The sequence below is a fragment of the Cyphellophora attinorum genome, assembly GCF_001299255.1.
Source record: "Cyphellophora attinorum strain CBS 131958 chromosome Unknown Contig35, whole genome shotgun sequence".
NCBI lineage: Eukaryota > Fungi > Ascomycota > Eurotiomycetes > Chaetothyriales > Cyphellophoraceae > Cyphellophora > Cyphellophora attinorum.
The window spans coordinates 185085-204671 of NW_017253263.1; the positions used below are offsets into that span (position 1 = coordinate 185085).

General features: G+C 54.2%; 10 protein-coding genes across 10 annotated transcripts; 3 read left to right on the top strand and 7 right to left on the bottom strand.

Moving 5' to 3' along the window:
• Positions 1–1102: 1102 nt before the first annotated feature.
• AB675_10488 (uncharacterized protein) lies at positions 1103–2131 on the top strand (the record flags this gene model as incomplete). Its single annotated transcript, XM_018139264.1, has 1 exon — positions 1103–2131. One exon carries the CDS (start codon positions 1103–1105, stop codon positions 2129–2131), a length of 1029 nt encoding a protein of 342 aa, XP_017995928.1.
• A 637-nt stretch (positions 2132–2768) lies between these two features.
• Positions 2769–3983, bottom strand: AB675_10489 (Kinesin-like motor protein 9; the record flags this gene model as incomplete). The annotated part of the gene is made up of 1 exon (XM_018139265.1): positions 2769–3983. The coding sequence occupies one exon, from the start codon at positions 3981–3983 to the stop codon at positions 2769–2771; it is 1215 nt and encodes a 404-aa protein (XP_017995947.1).
• Positions 3984–4087: 104 nt separating this feature from the next.
• AB675_10490 (uncharacterized protein) lies at positions 4088–4950 on the bottom strand (the record flags this gene model as incomplete). The annotated part of the gene is made up of 2 exons (XM_018139267.1): positions 4088–4537; positions 4594–4950. The coding sequence occupies 2 exons, from the start codon at positions 4948–4950 to the stop codon at positions 4088–4090; spliced, it is 807 nt and encodes a 268-aa protein (XP_017995856.1).
• A 532-nt stretch (positions 4951–5482) lies between these two features.
• AB675_10491 (uncharacterized protein) lies at positions 5483–6313 on the top strand (the record flags this gene model as incomplete). Its single annotated transcript, XM_018139268.1, has 1 exon — positions 5483–6313. One exon carries the CDS (start codon positions 5483–5485, stop codon positions 6311–6313), a length of 831 nt encoding a protein of 276 aa, XP_017995901.1.
• Positions 6314–6925: 612 nt separating this feature from the next.
• Positions 6926–8419, bottom strand: AB675_10492 (uncharacterized protein; the record flags this gene model as incomplete). The annotated part of the gene is made up of 1 exon (XM_018139269.1): positions 6926–8419. The coding sequence occupies one exon, from the start codon at positions 8417–8419 to the stop codon at positions 6926–6928; it is 1494 nt and encodes a 497-aa protein (XP_017995942.1).
• Positions 8420–9862: 1443 nt separating this feature from the next.
• Positions 9863–10954, bottom strand: AB675_10493 (uncharacterized protein; the record flags this gene model as incomplete). Its single annotated transcript, XM_018139270.1, has 1 exon — positions 9863–10954. One exon carries the CDS (start codon positions 10952–10954, stop codon positions 9863–9865), a length of 1092 nt encoding a protein of 363 aa, XP_017995872.1.
• A 555-nt stretch (positions 10955–11509) lies between these two features.
• Positions 11510–12289, top strand: AB675_10494 (uncharacterized protein; the record flags this gene model as incomplete). Its single annotated transcript, XM_018139271.1, has 1 exon — positions 11510–12289. The coding sequence occupies one exon, from the start codon at positions 11510–11512 to the stop codon at positions 12287–12289; it is 780 nt and encodes a 259-aa protein (XP_017995912.1).
• A 143-nt stretch (positions 12290–12432) lies between these two features.
• On the bottom strand, positions 12433–15402 carry AB675_10495 (Nitrogen permease regulator-like protein; the record flags this gene model as incomplete). Its single annotated transcript, XM_018139272.1, has 5 exons — positions 12433–12687; positions 12741–13340; positions 13950–14757; positions 14837–15250; positions 15353–15402. 5 exons carry the CDS (start codon positions 15400–15402, stop codon positions 12433–12435), a joined length of 2127 nt encoding a protein of 708 aa, XP_017995843.1.
• Positions 15403–15753: 351 nt separating this feature from the next.
• On the bottom strand, positions 15754–16703 carry AB675_10496 (uncharacterized protein; the record flags this gene model as incomplete). The annotated part of the gene is made up of 2 exons (XM_018139273.1): positions 15754–15906; positions 15960–16703. 2 exons carry the CDS (start codon positions 16701–16703, stop codon positions 15754–15756), a joined length of 897 nt encoding a protein of 298 aa, XP_017995882.1.
• A 673-nt stretch (positions 16704–17376) lies between these two features.
• Positions 17377–19383, bottom strand: AB675_10497 (Tannase; the record flags this gene model as incomplete). The annotated part of the gene is made up of 1 exon (XM_018139274.1): positions 17377–19383. One exon carries the CDS (start codon positions 19381–19383, stop codon positions 17377–17379), a length of 2007 nt encoding a protein of 668 aa, XP_017995924.1.
• Between the last annotated feature and the right edge of the window lie 204 nt (positions 19384–19587).

Below are 19587 nucleotides of genomic sequence, written 5' to 3' on the forward strand. Positions count from 1 at the left end.
CTCTGTGTCGAAAAATCGCAATGTCCTCCGCCCCTCCCAGCAAACGGCTAAAACCGACCGAAGTAGTCGACTGCTGCATCTGCGGCGACAGAATTGACATTAGCCCGCCCTGGAGCACCTTCAGTAGGCCCTGCCGGGAATGCAAGTCGTCCGTCTGTCACTCATGTCTTAAGCAACAATTCAAGGTGGCGCAGGACGATGTGAGCCTGATACCGGTGCGATGCTGTCAGAAGGCATATCACCCCGATGTGTTCAGAAACCTCATCTACAATGGAGATCTTCCACGATACAAAGCCCGCCTCGACGAGCTTCAGACTGCATCCCCATTCTACTGCGCGGTCAATCTCTGCTCGGCCTTTATTCCAGAACGACACCTGAAGCCGATTAACGGCAAGGTCACCTGCCCGAGATGTGGAGTAAAGACATGCTACCAGTGTCGCCAAATAGCGCCGGACGGCCACGAATGCACAGAAGGCATAGAACACAAGAAGATCACAGATACATTCAATTACAAGAAGTGTCCGAAGTGCGCCACAGCTGTTATGAAGATGTTTGGCTGCCCTCACATGCGATGTCTCTGCGGCGCGCAATGGTGTTGGGACTGCAGACGTCCGATCAAGGCCTGCCATCGTCGTCCTTGCGCAGCCAGTATCGCAGCTGGCGAGGCTGGCGATCCCTATAGTAGTAGCGAGGACGAAGAACATGGCGCCACGGACTCGGGGAATGCTGCTGCAGATGATGCCAACAATGCAGAGCAAGAACAGGAGCAGGAGCAGGATGCGCGAGTGTCTGATAGCCAGCCTGCTGCCACAGTCGTCGACGACGCTGGCCCACGACCACGAGTGCGTCTCCGGCGTGTTGTCAGCCTGTTGATGGACGGATCACGCGGCCAGGCGGGCTTCACACCTTCAGAGTCACTTTCCGATCCACATCGAGTGCTTACGTTACCCACCACTCATGACCTGGCGGTGGCGATCCCCTCGGAATCCCAAAATAATCATTTGCGCTGGGGGGATCCACTGTATAGAATCAGCATCAGTCCAGACCAGGTGAGCACAGATTCATCGGAAGCGCTGCTTAGTGATGAGGAGGCTTCATCTCCATGGAGAATCGGCCGCCTGCCGGCCACACATACCGCTCAGGCAAGGCTCAGCATGCATTTCAACCTCAGACACAACGTTGGAATGAGTCTGAAATAGCCCAACAACAGGGTACTCGGCACCAGGGAGCGCAACAAGCAGAGCCAGCGAATCAAGAATATAGCGAAGCTGTCCAGTGGCCTCAGCAACAACACCAGATAGTTGCTCGTCTGCAGGCAGCCCAAGAACAGCAAGCAACTCGGCGACACAACGAAGCTCTTCGAAGGATTGAGCAACAACAGCAGGCCGCTCAGCGGCAACAACAAGTCGCTCGGCAACAGCTGGTCGGCCAAGTGGTGCAGGCGACTCAGCGACAAATCAATGACCTTCAACGGCTCCTGCAGCAGCAAGACGCCGCTCGCGCACGGGCGACTCAGCGAGAGATCGAAGGCCTTCGATCGTCTTTGCGACAACAGCAATTAATACAGCGTCAGGGACAAGCCAGCGGCATGGGAACGCCCTTACAAGATCAGACTGGGGCTATTCAGGCCCAGGACAGTCCTTTCACCCGTCAAGGGGCCTCCTATGCCGAATTCTTCATTGAGCCTGCCTCAATGCAGGAAGGTGCTGTCTCGCCTGTTCGTCCACAGCCCGCCCTGGAGCATGGCCAGACAAGCGTGCCTACAGATGACGATGCAAATCTCGACAACCCGGATGGCGACATTGACTGGGAGCACACCGGCTATGACTTCGGATCTGAACCCGAAGAGCGATCTTACGATGGCTGGGGCTGCCACCACCGCTACATACCACTCACGGTCGACTCAATGCACGACAAATGGTTCAAGATACCACCATGGGAGAAGGATTTTCGTGAAGTCGGGATTCGCATCGATTGCACAGGCTGCTTCACAGAGCTGCTTATTCGAACGAAAGAACAGGCACCAGAGGCCGCCTGGGAATGCCGGCAGTGCAGTGCCGTGCATTGCGATGACTGTGTCAAGACGGCGAAGGCACGAATCCGCAAGTGGAAGGCTACTGAGGACTCATAGGATAGCATTTCGTAGAAGTTCCCACAGCGCCCGCCCCAGACAGAAAATCCACGATGGCTACCTCGGACCATCTGACGCTCAAGTGAGGCCCGTCCCAAAACCGTCGACGTGTTTAGCGTCACAATGTCAGAGCCTCAGCGCCCTCCCTGACCCATAACGCCCCAGCTTTACATGTTCGTCTATCACATTGACGCTCATGCAACAGCCTGCCAAGGTATGCGTATATTAGCAAGTCGCCATTCGTGAGCAACTGGAGTAGTCAGCGATGAATTAGCCTAGAAGCAGACGTTCAGATTTGCAGCAGATGGGTTCCATAGTCAGTTCTTGAGTAGCCAATGGCGGCAGAAGACATCCGGAACGCGTAGCCAGGCTACGACTGCTGTTAGGAAGTGATCAATCGCGATGAACATAATGTAGGATACGTCGTCAATGCATTATCTTTGAGCACACCCTCCTGCTGTGCTCTGCTTGAACACCCTTGAAAACGCCGAAGACGGCTTCAAGGCAGGCACGGCAAATAGGTTTCAAGGCTTCGTCTCGCCATAGTCCTTTAATCCAATCGCATCTCTACCCCACCGCCAGGAAAGCTGTCGTAGTACTACATCTACTGTATTTGACCACCACGAGAACACCATCCTCACCGCACTTTGACCGGACTTGTCTTGACCGGACTCCCCATTCCCCTTCCAGCAACAATATCCAGCTTCCCATCCAAGAATCTCTCCCCTCTCCTCCGCTCCTCCTCCCATGCCACCCTCCATCTTTCCTTCTCCCTTACTAACATCTCTTCCATCTCTGCCCAGCACTCCTCTCTGACTTGTGCTTCGAGGTCCTCGGCTTTCTCTTCCGCTAGTGCTAATCGCAGTTCTGCTTCCGAGCGTTTGATTTCCTCTTCTGCCAAGCGTAGAGCGAGGGCATCGCATTCTTCGGACAGGCGGGTCAACGAGTTGGTCAGGTGCTCGATCTCTTGCGGGGAGGCGAAGTAGTTGTCTCCTGGCGACGAACGACCGTTGTGGCTATTTACTGTAGGTGAGCGGAGCGGCGCACCGATCTGGCTCGTTACACTGGGCACACGCGGAATAGTGACTTCGCGGGCGAGGGCAGAGTACCGCAGGATCTGGCTGGTGGCGTTGAAGTCGCCTTGCGGGTCGGCGGTGACGATCATCACTGCTTTTTGAGGCGCCTTTGGTGCTGCGGATGGGTTTGAGGAGGAGGGAAAGGAGTTCGAGAAGAGCAGCTCGGTGAGCTTACACTGCCGGAAGGGCACGATGGGTTTGGAGCCGTCGTGCTGGCAGTCTGATTGCACTTGTAGGCATTGACCTAGGTACATGAGGCTCTCGTTGATCTTGCCGGCTTCCGCGAGGGTTGAGCCTGTGGTCTTGGCGTTACGGGCGCGCTCGGAGCCAGCCAGGTCGACGATCGAGAGCGTGCCGCCGGACCAGTTCTCCATCGCGTAGAGACGACCGTTGTGGCGGCCATGAGGATTGCGTTTGACGTCGATGCAGAAGAAGCCGTGGCTGCGGGAGGAGACGCTGTTGCTGCCAGTGCCGGCTACGCGGCGCTCGTTGAGGCCGGTCTCGAGGACCATCATGGCTTCCTCGTAGGTGCCGCAGACGATCTTGCGGAGGCCGGCGACGACTTTGCGGTCGGGTGATAGCTCGGTGTTCTTGAACAGGAGGGGGCGGCGCATTAGACCCTTCTGGATGGCGGCGCCAGCTCGGGTTGACATTGCGTTCGGTGCGGTGCTGGGAGTGGAGAGGAGGTCGAAGATACGGTCGTTGTAGACTTCGTACATTGATACCATGATCACGTAGTCGGTGTCTTGATTTGGTTCGATGAGGTATTGGGACATCTCAGGGGTTTGAGGCAGCCCACTAGGCCGGGGTAGGGGAGGACGGCGGACGTGATGTGTGGTTTCCTGTACGGGAGGTTTAGCTTGAGTCTTCTTCTTAGGTGTCAGGAGTTGCCAAAAGGGAATCTTGGAGGCGGGTGCCACTTGTCTTTCTTCTTGGGACTTGGGGAGTCAGGCAGTGTGTAGCCTTTGAGAACTTCGGCTTGGTAGGTCTCGCTGAGGGCCAGGCTTTGCATTTCACGCGATAGGGAGTCTCTGGACGGAGAGGATGGGAAGGCTCCGGGAGGAGCAATGGGACTATTTACCGTCATGGGAGTTTGGGCACGCGACATGGGAGTCCTCGAAATTCTACTTCGATCGCTGTCGCCATATATCGATTCGAGGAATGTGGTTGCCGACTGAATTTGAGCCTCTGAGGCGTCTGTGGCTTGGATTGAGGAGATGAGGTGTGAGTCGGTCGGTCGTCGAACATTGTGGCCAAGCGAGTTGAACAGAACGTCCAATGTCATTTGTGTTAAGCCTCGCTGTGATTTGGAGCCTAGGATTGTATGGCTCTGTGCACGCATTCAGGTCAGTATTCCTACTGTCGGTAGGATTGTGATTCGCCTACCTTGCCACTGCCAGTGACGCCCAACGTGGCAATAAGACCATCACGTCCACTTTGGACCACGCTTCTGACGCTGTCCGCGACCTTGATCTCCTCAAAGACGTCTAGTTGCGATGCATCCTCTCTGAAGATCTTGGTGAAGCCGAAACGTTCTATTGCTCGCTTTCTTGACTCGTTCGGTGGCTGCAAGGTAACATGTGTGGAAAATGGCATGCTCGCGCCCTCGTCTCCGTCTGTGCCGGGATTGTCTTTTGCGTCGGGCTGCTCGACAATCAACCACGGGTTCGTGGGGTCCTTCGCTACTTGGATGGGTGGCCGGAGGCGCAGGTACACCTGGAAGAGCGACGTTGAGCCGGACATGGTGAGACTGTATTGTTTATTGGATCCAGCTGTATTCTGAGAACGTCGCGAGACTGCTGCTGGTCAAGATGTGGTCGCAAATTGGTGCAGCCATGGTCACCGTGACCCTCGAAGACATGCGGTAAAGTTGACCTTGATCAAAGCGGTTAGACCATCCCGTCGCGGCAGCAACAGGGTCAGCTTGGCAAGAACAGCCCGCCAAGTAATGAAGTCATCTGAAGCGTAGCCACGGGCTCACGATTTTGTAGAGTGGTAGGCTGCGCAAGTTATCGTGCGTCGCAATCTTATACACGCGCTCTCATGGACAAGGTTGGATGAGCATCCACACATCAGTAAGTGAGTGCAAGTTGTCAACATCGTGCAGTGCCTGGTAGGTCAACGGTGCCTGAGCCTTTCTCCAACTACGAATGTCCGTTCCAGCGTCTGCCCACGCCGAACAGTATGATTGTAGTATTGCCGCGAACACAAAAGACACAACGGTCGCAAATCCTCGTCGAAGTCATCTTCTACTGCTCGCGAACATCAGCTCAACATGCCAATTAAGCCGCTTTCATTCAAAGGCGACAAGAAGACATCCAGCTCGAAGAAACGGAAACACAGAGAGGAACGCGCCGAACCCAACACAGAGGGTACGCCGGCCACCGAAGAGAACGACGACGACACCTGGCTCGCTCCGGATCAAGCCTCCGACCTCACCGGCCCGACTCTCATCGTCCTCCCCACAACGCCGCCCACGGCCCTAGCCTCCGACGCGAACGGTAACGTGTTCGCTTCACAGATCGAGAACTTGGTAGAAGGACACCCCGAGACAGCAGAACCGCACGATGTCCGCCAGGTGTGGGTCGCCAACCAGATTCCGGGCACGGAAGGCGGGCAGATGAGCTTTCGTGGCAGTCACGGTGGGTACTTGAGCTGCGATACTTTGGGCATACTGGGCGCGAAAAGGGAGGCGAGGGGTGCGGAAGAAGGGTTCGTGCTGGTCCAGGCGACGGATGGAGGGAGCAGGAGGTGGAGGCTGAGAACTGCGGCGGTGCCGTCGTCAAGCAAAGACACCAAGAAGGCAGGATCCGGAGAAGTCAAGAATAAGGATCAAGACGAGCCGCCACAAGAGGATGATGGACACTGCTATCTCGCCGCAATCACTGAGGGCAACGACAAACAAAAAGAAACAGAGGACGACTCCGACTCAAAACCACCACCCACCAAGAAAATCTCAGTTTCCCTACGCGGCGACCAACCCTCCACATCAGCCTCAACCCTGCTACACATCAAAATGCAAGCCCGCTTCAAGCCCCGCGTCCAACAGCTCAAAGCCACCGCTGCCCACGAAAAGATCTCCCGCGCAGAACTCGAGCACGCGTAGGCAGAAAACTAGATCACGATGAAGTCAAGCGGCTGAAGCGGGCTAGGCGGGATGGGACTTATTATGAGGAGGTGCTGGATGTGCGGGTTGAGGGGAAGCATGATAAGTTTGCCTGATGGCATGGGTTGGCAAGGAAAATTTGCACCGAGTAGTAGACCTTTATACGGAATGTACGAAGCATCTTTCCGGTGTGAAGCTGAGCATGCATCCAAGCAGAGTACGAGAAGACGGAGGTAGGAAAGACGTTGTGGATTGTGGGAGTCGACCCATCTTCATTTTGAGCCGTCCATGTCCCTTCAAGGCATTCATTCTTCCGACTTGAAGCCCACTTCCAGCCTAGAGCCCACTCCACCTCCAGCCGAGCCCGTGGAGCATGGGCACCAAGTCATTGCATCGCGAGGGGATTCTCTCTTACTTCTCTCCGTGCGAAGTTCGACTTTAGGCTCGTTGTCGCCGGTGATTCGAAACCGACCACAGACATCGAGTATGGCCACAATACCATCCAAAGAAGCCAGTCTTGAGGAGGTCTCGAGTCGACATTGACCCAGCCCTTGCAACAACAGGTTTCTGCCTCGCAGCTTCAGATGTATGGCAACTCAATCAATCGTCTCATCATTTTCTGCATGTCCGACATTGATGGCGATTGGGCGCAGATTGTGTAGTCTGCATGTCGTCGTCGTGGACCATATCTTGCTTGAGCTCTTTTTGGAATGATTCTCTAGCGGGCCCGTCGCTCTTGTAGACCTTGAGGAACATACAGTCGAAGATCAAACGAGTCATATCCAAGACAATCTGTCTCTGTGCGAAAAATCGCGTGGGGTCTTCAGCTTCAGCCGCAGGAATACATCCATATGTCAGTCGATCCTCGACCCCTTTTCTAGGATTGTTCTGTTTGACATCGGCGAAATAAGCAACGTCGTCCTCGTTTGCATCACGATCGCCCAGCATGGTCGTATTCGTGGTGCGATCTCTTGCTGTGTCCTTACTGCGTTTTGTCTTGGAGGAAGTGTTGAAACAATCTCGGACGCCGGTCATCCTCAGGGTCACCTCGCAGTGCCGCTCAAGGTCTCGGGGCATGAGGTCGAGGTGGTACTCGCCACCTGCCTTCTTCATCTGAAGTCGGAGCTTCTCGGCCATCCCTCCAGCTACACTGACACAAGCGCCGAGCTCTCGGTTTCTCAGCCTCAACAAAGGGCGGAGAATGAACATTGATGCGTAGAACGGCTCAGGGTACTGATTCCAAAGGACACGATTCTCACCAGTAGTGCCGGAACGGTGGACAAGCCCGTCTGTGTCGATGGCAACATGATCACCGCCATAGATGTAAAGTCGAGGAATTTTGGCTGTGCTTGGATCCCTCTCAGAGCCGACAATGTAGTCACCTTCATGTGACTGTGGTGCTGCAATCAGACTCACAGTCAGATACTTCCAATTGCTGTGCTTGCAGAGCTCGTGAACAACGTCCAGGATGCTCACCCGCAAGGTTTCCTTTGCTAAGTGGCCAGTCTCGATGCGTAGATTGATTCGCGAAAAGCGTCCCACCACAACAGTCGCCTTGCGAAACGGTTCGCTGTTCAAAAACGAAGTTGACGCACTCCATTCTGCACCCCAGGAAGCACGCTTGAGAATGTGCGCATCGGCGGAACCCTCCAGCTTTGCATTCCCCTCCTCAGTGTCAATGCGAATACCAAGCTCATTGGAGTAAAGGATTCGTTCTCCCTCATCCCGTAGCTGCTTGCATGCGCGAAGAATCGCTGGCCATAGTGTTGGGGATGGCGTGGGATTCCGTACACCATAAAACTTGTCTATGGCTTTGGATTTCTCATAGAACAGTGGTTCATCGCATGTTAGCAAGTAGTCCAAGATGAGTTTGCGCACCTCTTCTGGCAAGCCGAGTAGTGTCAGCTGCTGAGCTGTGTAGTACGATGTTCCGAACAGCCTATGAACGAACTTGACTGATGCATTGGCTGGTGTGGCAGTTGATAGGACGACTGTTGCGGCTTTTGTTGGCTTTTGCGACTTTCGCTTTTTGGATGGCGGTACTGTCTCCTTTTTTGGTGCTGCGATTGTTGGCTTTTGCGTCTTCCGTTTCTTGGATGGGGTCATCTTCGAATCTGGCGATGCTGGCGCCACCTGACAGCGGTGGGTCGGCAGCGGAGTGGTCTGAAGAGTAAGATGATTTTCGACGTAAACAAGTTGCGAAGAAGCCAAAGGTGGAAGCTACGAGCCTGATGTGCTGTTTCCCTTGGTTACACAAGATGCACGTGACGTTGTTTGCTTCACTTCGAGTCAACTTCACCTCATCTGCTACCTGCGAATTTGCCGCTAAATGTAGCTACATGCACTGGCGTCGATCTCGCGCGCTCAACGGCTGCGCTGCTTTTCCGCGTGTCTAGGAGCACCCAGGCCATCTACATAGCAGCAGCCGATGGTGGGCATCTTTGGCTTGCCTCATATCGCATATGAGAGTTCAGAATATGTGCTCACGGGGTGAAAGTTCTGTAGTCCGAGCTCTTCGAGATAACTGAGCCACTACATTGGGCAACAGCGGCTGATTCGCAACAGAAAAGGCGGCAGGTTACGATTTGGACTAAACATGATAAGTCGGTCGCAACCGTACTCCAGTATTGAGAAGCTGGCGAGGTGTTTGACGAGCAAAGCAGCTTTGCCTTTTCCATTCCTTGGGTGTCTCAAGGTCGACTATCGCTGACGCTTGGCGTGTTCGAGTGAGTGCGAAACTGTATGATGCTGCGCCCGGTCCATGCAAGCTGTTCGGACAAGAGAAGAGCGTTTTCGCCATTCTTAACTTCCCTCACCCTGAATTTCTCACAGCGACTTCCCTGGCAGTCAAATTGATGATAGATTGATTCTGCGACTTGAGACTCAAGTGAGGCTCCTCTCAACCTTCCTGGCTCGATCTTCAAAACAGTTCCAGCCCTCAGAGCTCGCCCTGACTCGAAATCTTGAGGTTCAAGTAACCCGCTGAAAACGCTCGTTTCATGCCTGAACAGCCTGCCGGTATAACAATGCCCATACATGGATCCGAAGTACTATGTGTACGACTCGTCTATCGGCCTTGTGACCTCCGACTCCATCTCCTGCGGTCCCACTCGGGACCCAAGACGTCTTCGTATGTCAACCGGTGCGGATCTTGGTCAACTTCATCCAGAATGTAGACACTGTCATCAGCACTTCCGGCGACACGTTCAGCATTCAGCAGCCTCACCATGTCCAAGACGATCCGTCGCTGGCGGAAGAATCGTACAGAGTCTTCCGTCCATGACAAGCGATACCAGCTATGCAGTCGCTTGCGCTCGCATCTCGTAGCCTTCGCTCGCTATGTATCATATATACGGCTCTTCAATGAGCTTATCGAACAACGGCCCAATGACACGATCTATGGTCGAGCATTCTGGGTACCTTCATGGACCGGCGTGGCGTCTCCCTCGCAACATAACACGTCCTTTATCGTCAACTTATGTGGGTCATCCTCATCGATCATATCGCTTCCATAGACGTTACCGATTCGGTGGGCGAGATGCAGCCTCATCATATCCAGAACAATCCGTCGTTGGCGGAGGAAACGCGCAGAGTCTTCAGTCGCAACAGCGGCACGGCATCCACGCCACAGTCTTCGATCGACCATGCACGACCCCCGTAAGTGACCGCGCCGAGTGTGTCATCGTCCCAAGCTGTATAGTCTTCCTTTGGGTCTGGACGCCCCAATATGCCGAAGCAGTAATCTCGGAGCTCATCGAGCATAATGTCGAGATGCTGAATCCGACCAGACATTGGCATTCGCATTTGGCTACGCAGCTTCTCGGCTATATCGCCAGCTATACCAACGCAGTCACCGAGTTCTCGCTCTCGCCACCGCAGAAGTGGTTGCAATATGTATGATGATAGATGACGCGGCTGCTTGTTGCCATTGTTTGGCTCGTCAGCGATGATGTCTAACTCAGACTCGTACTCATCACGCCCGGCTGGTATTCTGGAACGTGGGACAAAATTTTGGTCGTCCCATGTGAAGTTCCTCCAAGTCGTTTCGTCGACAATACGGTCGTCTCCATCAAGGACCAAGCTGATGTGGGCCCAGTTCGGACCTTCGGGAGCCTCGCGAACGATGTTTTCCAAAGCCAAGCGCAGTGTTTCCATATCGTTGCTGTCGTCTAAGCGAATCCGTATGCTGATCTTCGAAAACCCTTCAACCACATTGATACCTAGTTGACTGCGACTGGAGTCGAGATCATAGCTGTGTGCCAGAACGTGGGTACGCGCTTCTTTGACCACCCATCGTCCGTACTCGCGTGGGCCTATTGGATATTTCATCACTCGTATGCCTACGGGATTGGGATTTCCTATGTGGATACCGAGGGCATTAGAATAGAGCAGTTGCCGGCCTTCCTCGTAGACCTGCTTGCATGTCTGAAGGACTTTGGGCCAAAGCTGCGGCCGTGGCTTGCTTCGATCCCGATCATAAAATAGTGGTTCGTCGGAAGTGAGCAGCTCACGCAAGATGAGAGCGCGAATCTCAGAAGGCAAAGAGAGCAGTCTTAATGGCTCTTCTGAGGGTTTGCCGCGTTTGGCGACGCGTGATGAGAAAGCTACTGCCTCTTCCCTCTCACGCTTAAGCGCGGCCATCTTGAGCTCGACTCAGCTTGATCCGGAGTTGTCGGGAGCTGGCAGAGCAACTCTGTGATAAAGGTGACAGTCGGTCTCCAAGGAGTTGCCCGATTGTGCTGAAAACAAGAAGACTCCCAGTGGAAATGCGAAGGCTGATGTACGCGTCGCCCCGCAACGCCTCTGGTGCACGAATCCACGTGACATGGACGGTTTCGAATTATTCGATCAGTACCTAGGTAGGTACCTACTTATAACTTTTCCTCGTATCTGTTGTGGAAATTCAGGACCCCAGCTGAAGTCATCGGACATACGTTTCTCGATGTAGGACCTGAAGAAGGTCGCGAGGACTCATGCTGCATTGCTGTTTCTGACCAAGGCAGGTGCTCCGTAATGTGGCGATCGCAGACGACATCGTGCTTGGCTTCCGCGGACCCGATGTCATGATTCTTCGTCTTGAGTATAATGGGTCAGCAAACGTCGATCTCACGTCTGAGACGTCGTCGAGTTCTCGTAGTTCAGACCGTTCATTGAACGAAGATCCCAGGGGGCTTACGACCCTCTATCTAACGCGACATGACTACCGACAGCACAACTCAGCTCGATGATGCACCGCCTCCAAGCTATGATGCAACCATACATCACAATATCGATGAGCCGCAACAGCGTCAACAGGTATTCTACCTCACGTTTCTGCCCAAAACACCTCTCCCGACTCATCCCACCACCTTCCACCTTACCGGCGACTCCCGCTCCCCAGACCTCATCCTGACCCACCCAAGTCACCCCTCCAACCCCCTAGCGACCATCTCGACAGACAGCAGCCTCGTCTACCACCACAGCCACATCACCGACCACCGGCCCGGCGGCGTGATGCACATCCTCCGCCGCCACAATCCCCCAGGCGCCAACTCCAACGAATTCTGCTACACCATCACCACGCACGGCAACCAAGGCACCAAACTCCTCGAAATTACCACCACGCCTACCTTGCTGAGCGCCAGCTCTACCCGCTTGATCTTCCGCCGCTCCGACAATGGCGAGCTAGATGCTCTTCGCCTGAAAATATTCCTCACAGGTGGCGGAGCAAACCTACAGCAACTGGACATGCGGGTTGAGTACCAGGGCTCACCCGTGGGCACAATCACCTTAATTTCCAAGCCCGAGAAGCCAGTCTACCAGCTAGACATTACGCAGCCGGGCATCGAGCCCGTCCTGTTCGCGATCCTCGCGACTGTGGTTGACGACCGGCTGATGACTACGAAACGTCGCTCGAGACAGCACTGGTCGGCTGGTGTGCCCGGGATCGGGAAGGGGCCTGGAGCGGGCTTGGCTGGAGCTTTCGCTCTTTCTTGAGGGTTTCACAGATGTCATTGACCCAAGATGAGATTCTAAGTGTACCCCTACCACCGATCAGTGATGTCGGCAATTTGCCTTCTGACACAATTTCTGCGCTCGGAGGACTTGCACGTGGTGGTGGTGACCTCGATCACGACTTCTCAGCCGCGGACTGCCCCTTGCTGTTCAAGTTGCCGTATCAACAGCTCAAAGTCGTGGCTGTGTCCGACGTTGTGAGCTGAAGAAGCATCGAATTCGAGTTCGCCATCTACACGAGCCAGCACATATTTCCTGTCCCAACCACTCCCATCGCCCTCCGAACGCACGCTCCCCTCCGGATTGGTCGCGTCATCTCCATGTCCATCACCTTCACTAACCTCAAGCACTACATCATCAACACAGAACTCCCAATCTTGCTCGCTCCACTCATTGGCTTCTCATCCACCAAAATCCTCAGATGCCCGCTCACCTCCATGACATCTACCCCCTTTCCGAAATCCTCGCCAATCCACCTTGTTGGTTCCAGGCGTACAGGCAAGCGTGGACCGGAGAAGAATCCGAGGCCCAAACTAGCCGCAGTACGGTTCGTCCAGACGGGTGCGCCGTGCACTAGCCCGGGCCACCCTCTATGGCGCTCTAGCGGGTCAGGAGGAAGCTTAAGCATGTCGATGAAGATGACCACGAAGGACTTGCCAGGTTCGCCGGGGATTGTGCCGACGGGCTTGATAGACAGGGATTTGAGCTGGAAGGTCCGCTGACCCTTGGATGATTTACCATTTGCGGAGAAGGCACCTGCATCCTCGTCGCCGTGAGGGACGCTTTGGAAGGGTTTCGACAGATCCGCCAGGCTGATTCGCGGCCAAGGATAGCCACCCGACCTCGTCCTGCCAAACAGTGCGTTGGGCGCGGAACTGGCGCAGAAGATATCCCATTCGTGAGGGAGCTTGACCTTGGTGACGTCGACTACGCTGTAGCCTTGGAGGAAGACGGTCTTGTAGTCGAGGGCTTTCTGCTTAGGCGATTCTGGAGTATAGCCGTACCCGGTCTTGTTAGTGGACAGGTCATCGAACTAGACTATCAGCGACGTCAAAGTGATTGCCTGTGGCAGGGAGGTTTAACGCACGCCCAAAGAGACGTTGTGTGTCTTGTATTCATGTTGGCTTCCACTAAGCAGGGGCTCTTGAGTGACTGCCAAGCATGTGGAAGGGGCCAGGAGGAAAGTGCTGTAGACGAGCTGAGGCAGTAGCATTCTGGCTAGGAGGTCCTGCTGAGCTTAATTGTCAACATCACTGGCAGGGCGTCAATGCAGAGTTCACGATATTTTCCTCTGCTCCTGCCTCATATTGTACTTTTCGGGCTGCTGCTGCCTGTCGGACGAACGAGCAGCCAACCCCGCACAAAAGGCCTACCCCGGTCTCAGACCAGCATGTAAGCCGTGAAGATCTGCATGCATGGGCCCAGACTGGGAGCTTGCAGGATGGGAATAGACGCTCGTCGCAGCTAGGCAACTTCGAATTGAGACGTGACGTGAATTCATCCTCGTAAGGCAGACAAGCACTGGTGGACTGCCTTGTCTGAGGTTTTCCATATCACCACCCAATGCTGTTGATGGACCATTCTCTCAGGATTGCTGAGACAGACGCTCGGAGTTTTGAGCGAATCAACGACATATCGTAACCACGTCTGACATAGTCTCCAGCTTGTGTGTGAGGTACTTCTCGCTGACCTCAAGCTCTGTGCAGATCTCGTCAAAGCAATGGGTACCGTCGAGAAACTTCGTCAACTTCTTTGCAAAGTCGCTTCCAGTTCTAGCAAAGCCGCCATCGTTGTGATCCTGATCCAGTGTCCCATTGCCAAATCGATCGTTTGATCTGCGTCTGGCACGGCTCTGTGTAGGCCTATGTGTCTGGATCGCATATCGATGGACTCTGTAGAGAAAGCCCTTGATGACTCCGAAGGTCACGAATCTTCGTAAGTCGATGTTGGCGAGCATGTCGCTGTGCTGTGCGTACCATTCTCTGACCGTAAGACCTTGTCGCAAGCTTGCGAAGAGTTGAACAATGCTCACGCCGTCAACAACATCGCCAGTACTTGTCAGAGGCCAGATCTCGTCCTCGTCATCACCCGACGCGATGCGCGAAAACGATCCATCCACAATGGCTTCCTCAGTGCTCTTTGCTCCACGGAGATTGACATATCTCGCACACTCTTTCTGCATGTCCTGATTCGTTGCGATTAGTGCAGAGAACTCCGCCGTCGGTGCATAGATGTTGCTAAAGCTGAAGATGTCGAGCAAAATGACACAGCCATAATACAGGAGGTGCTTCACAGCCTTTCTGGTGAACTTCAGATCTGCATCCGCCAGACTTGCGATGCGTGCAACCGAGTTGACGCCATTGATGTACGGTGTAACGCGTTGCATAGTGAGATCCCAATTCTCGTCCATGAGCGCGCCGATACGGACTGTGAATAGAGGGACGTGCACGCTTTGACAGGGGGGGTGCAGGCAATGTTGGGAAAAGCTTCAGATGCAGAGTATTCGACCCATCTATAGGGATCATACACTCGCAGTAGTTGTTCAGATCTGACATGAGGCTCTCAATGATGGTGTAGATGGGCCCGGTGTTGGGTGCTGATGAGTCCGCGGAAAGGTAAAGGCTTTGCTCTTCCAGGGACAACATCAGGTTCGATAGTTTGAGTAGTATCGACTTGTATGACGGAACATCAACCTCATTCGGCTCGCCAAGTACGAGCGAGAAGTTGAAGATGAATTCATTGCGGAAATACTTCGTCGAGGTGATGCAGAGCGGAAACGTAAGGAGCAGCAATGGTGGCTGATTTGGGTGTACAGAAGGTGTGTTGAGAGATATAATGTTGCCACAAAGTGACTGGCGTGGTATCACGAAGCGCGAGACTGTTGGGAATGAAATCAATGCATTTGTGTCGAATCCAGGAGAGGCCAATATCGAGGGCGTTGAGCTGAAAGATCAGTCGTGCTCAGGATGGCATCATCTGGAACTTGATGAATGACCTTGGGTCCTGGTCCACATCAGCTCTTGCCTGGAGATACTGAGGACTCACTTACCTTGCTGTGGATCGAACTTGCTGTAGAAGATCGCCTTGATCGACATGTTGAAGCGAGGCTTACGCTTACCTCAACACTGGCATGGGAGGAGCCATCGCTGGTGTGTCCGACTGCTTTCGTCCATTCTAGCAGCTTGCTATCCGCGACGTTGGCTCGTCATCGAGGCCACGGACTGGATGTATACGGTCTCCCCGACGACGCAGAGTATTTACGGTCTGGTCTGGGCGGTCAAGCTTGAAGGGAAGATGGCAGCGGTGCGGTGCAATGTGGGCCGCCGTAGCGCTCGACTCCGGGGAAGCTGTCACGTTTCTGCAGTACCTGTTCTCTACATTCCTCATCACCGCTACCAGTCTACAGATATTGCCTTGGGTCCTGCACCGCATCGTCTCCAGGCCACTCAAAGATCCAGGAAGGCATTGACATGTGCAGCAAACTCCTCCGCGTACTGATACAGGAACCCGTGGCCACTGTTTGGGTAGACAATCAAATGCCCATTCGGAACCTTCTGCTGGAATAGAAAGCTGTTGAGAGTTGGGAACATGTAGTCGTCCTGATAGTCACATTCAATCAGCTCACGTGCATGGAGAATACAGGCCAACTTACATTGCCTTGAGCAATCAACACCGGCATCTTCAACTCACTCAGCCGATCGTAAGTGCCGTCGGCACCTTTACTGGCCTCTGCGTTCATGAAAGCGCCATATGCTGTGCCTTGGGCTTGCATGGCGGCCCCTCCATCTGTCAAGTCTTGCGACGCCCATTCTGAAGGTTTTTCTCCACTAGCAGACTCATTGCGTTCGGCAACTCTAGCCCACCATGAGTCTGCAGCTTGCTCTCCCTCCTTGTTGCGAGGAAAGAACAAAGTCTTGAACCCATCGACTTCGAGAGTGCCAGCAGTCGCTGCAGTCTGGTAGTCGTTCTTGGTCTCAGGCATGTCTGGGCCAACGCTTGCCGAAGATCCAGCGATGATCAGCTTGCGTACTTGTAAGGTATTCGGATCTGCGTTCAGCGCAACCATTTGGCCGACAAAAGCTCCGATGCTAAAGCCCAGGATGTCGACTTTGCTGACGCCGATCAAGGACAAGAAGGTTATGATGTCGACGCCTGAGTCGCGGAAGGATGTCGCTACGCGTCCACTGCTCTGCCCGATGCCAGAGTAGTCCACGAGGATGACAGGACGAATTTTGGCCACGCTGTTGATCAGGAGAGGATCCCATTTGTCCATAGTACCACGGAAGTGGATGAGAAAGAGGAGAGGGACGCCTTCGGAGGCGCCGAAGCGGCGATAGGCGAACTTGGTGGTCTCAGAGGAGACATATTGGGTCTTTGCTGTTTGATGAGTCGCCATATTGTCTCTGCTGTGCTTGGATCAGGGTCTTTCCAAGCGAGTCGGAACCGGTATTTCAGCTGATGAATTGTTGGCTTGCTCTCTGGGAAGCATCGTGGGCAATGGCTTTTTATACACCGACGTGGGACTGGTCCAGACGAATCGTCCACATTGACCTCATCACACTGGTCCACGAGCACCAGAGTGAACTCGAACTACCCTACGCATCAGGCAGCCTGGCAGCGGTATCAGCTGTGTCCCGAACTCCACCATAGACTTACAATGGCAGTAAAATTGCTATCCAGGTCTTCTGTTTTCAGACAGCATATTTGGAATTCCAGATCCGTGGGGCATCCGCAATTGTCGTGAGTCAAGGGCGCCCGTAGCAGAGCGTTCTTCAGCAGAGCCAAAGATAATCACATTAGGATGCTGACTGAGCATATATACTGATCTCTGATGGTCTTGTGTGACTGCGGCCGTAAGTGAACTCCTTCAGGTGAGCCAAGGATTTGGCGAAGCTGGTTCAGTAATCCGGTCGACGTGCAGAGCACGAACAGTTCTTTCGCCTTCACGGACGGAGCAATGGGCGTGGTAGCATCAGTCCGCGAGAAGTCACAGCCAGACAGGTGCAGACAGATGGCCGATGCGTCCACCATACCTGCCCTCCCACTGCTGCCAATTATTTGTTCCGCAGTCAAGGCAGTAGACAGAGCTTATCGTCCAGCGAGTCTGCACACTTATTCGCAGGACCAGCCCTCGCGCTCCCACCAAGGCCCCATCTTCCCATCCTTCCCTTTGCCGGCCCAGACAGCTTCTTGGGCCACGTACATAGTGGCCGCCTGATCCGCCCGTCCCATCCCTCTGTCTCCTCCAATTTTCCCAGCAAGTCCTTCCTGACACCACTGACCGCCTCCAACACCTCCGGCACTGTTCCCTTCTCAACCCATTCGACCAACTGATCGAGCGCACCGCCACTGTCGAGCATTCCGCCAGGTGCTGGTCCTGGCCCAAGACCGCAGTGTCCGACACCAGGCGCGACGTAATATCGGTAGAACTCGCGCACATCTTTCAGGTCCCCAGAAGCGTCTTTGGCTTGAGCAATGCTGTATTCCGTTCGGTGGCTCGTGAAGTGCTCCTCAACCTGGCGATAGTAGTCCAAGGTATGCTCCGGTGCGATCAAAGCATCAGCGAGGCCGTGCCAGGTAATCATTTTGGGCTTCTGAGGTGCGCTCGCAAAGTGCGAGAGGTCGGGGTTATTTGCGCTAATCACTGGTGTCAGGTCTTGGATTGCTAGTGACCAGAGCCTGTAGTATTGCTCGTCTGTGAGGTTGTGCACCGAAGCGTGCGACGACGGAGGCGGAAGGAGAGGGATGGTGCCACGGTTGAGCGACAGAACAAGTCCTAGGTACGCCGTGGTCAGATGGATTGGGATGGGTGTACAAGCTGATTTGCTGGTGGTGTTGTCGTAGGTACAAGTCGTTGCCAACAAAGCCATAAGAGGCGCCTCGTGAAGCAGCCCAGGGTGTAGCACAGTCTTTGGGTCGGTTGGCAGTTGAACTCCACGCCATAATTCGATCGCCAGGCTTGCGGCAAAGCGAGAGAGTCTAGTCTCGCCGGCTGGCGCACCGGGACAGGGAATCACGTTACCGACTAGGGTGAGAGGATCGAATGTGCAGAGCTCTGGTGAGGAGATCAGGCCGTCTTTGATGCCATCAAGAGCGTCACACCTGCTTACCGCGGCGGCTTGGATGTGCGCTATCTCGCATAATTGAGGGAACTCACTGTGCTGATACATCATCTGTTGGCCACGACTCATGCCGAGCAACAGTCGGCTGTATTCGACTGCGGGAGCACTAGCGAGAATGCCGTCGTAAAGCTCAGGGGCACGTTGAGCGAGCATGAGGCCTTGTCGCCCACCCGTTGAGCAGCCATTCCAGTATGAGGGGATCTTGCGGTCGCCGGTGTGGCTACGACTGTAGTAATGTCTGGTTACAGCTTTGCCAATCCGCGTCATGTCTTCAATAGCCCTTATGCCAAACATGTGAAGCATATTCCAGTCAATGTTGCCGTCCGAGATAGCCCAGTCGAGGGCGCCACCTGATCTTGGATCTATTTTGTCGGGATTCAGGCCACCATTAGTGCCTGCAACAGCCCAGCCTCTGGCCACAGCTGGTGAGAGAACAACGTCGCCCATCCCTGTCAAGTATCCCCCGCCTCCGGAACCCTGAAATCGGCCATTCCAAGTATCTGCTTTGGGCAGGTATACTGTCACATTGACATGGTTTCCATATCCAACATTTGTGTAGCTGTACACCAGGTGGCAGAAAGACAGATTCGACGTCTCGGGTGCGAAAGCTGATGGGTTGGCCCTGTAGATTTCTGTTCCTGGTGTCCAGTCGACTTGATGGCCGATGACGGGTTCCGCAGAGACCTTCAGACGTTTGGTGCCGAGCAATCCAGGCACATCATCGAAGTATGAGGCATGGCAATTGCTGAAGCCATCAGGCAAGTTGATGGGCGTGTGCGATATTGAGCCCGTTATCGAAGGGGAAAGTCTTGACCAGAGCAGTCCTCCAATGCATGCTGTAATTATCAGTAAGGGGAGGAAGCCTCGTCGCTGAGACATGGGCTTGCTCGGAGGTTGGCTGCTTGACGACTGCGATGAAGGTCCAGCCGGCTTGCCGGACTTCGAATCAGCCATAGGTGGCCAAAGGGACTTGATATAATCAGAACTGCACGTCTGCACGTCAAGTCCGCAGAAATATGTCCCAGACTCGAGCTATAACACTTCGACTCGAGTTGGTCTGGTACGGGCTTACAAATGGGGAGCCCTGTACAGCAGCCGAAGTTCGCAAATCATCGTTCACGTACCGTACGGAGTAGCCCGCTGTCATTTGTTGAACGT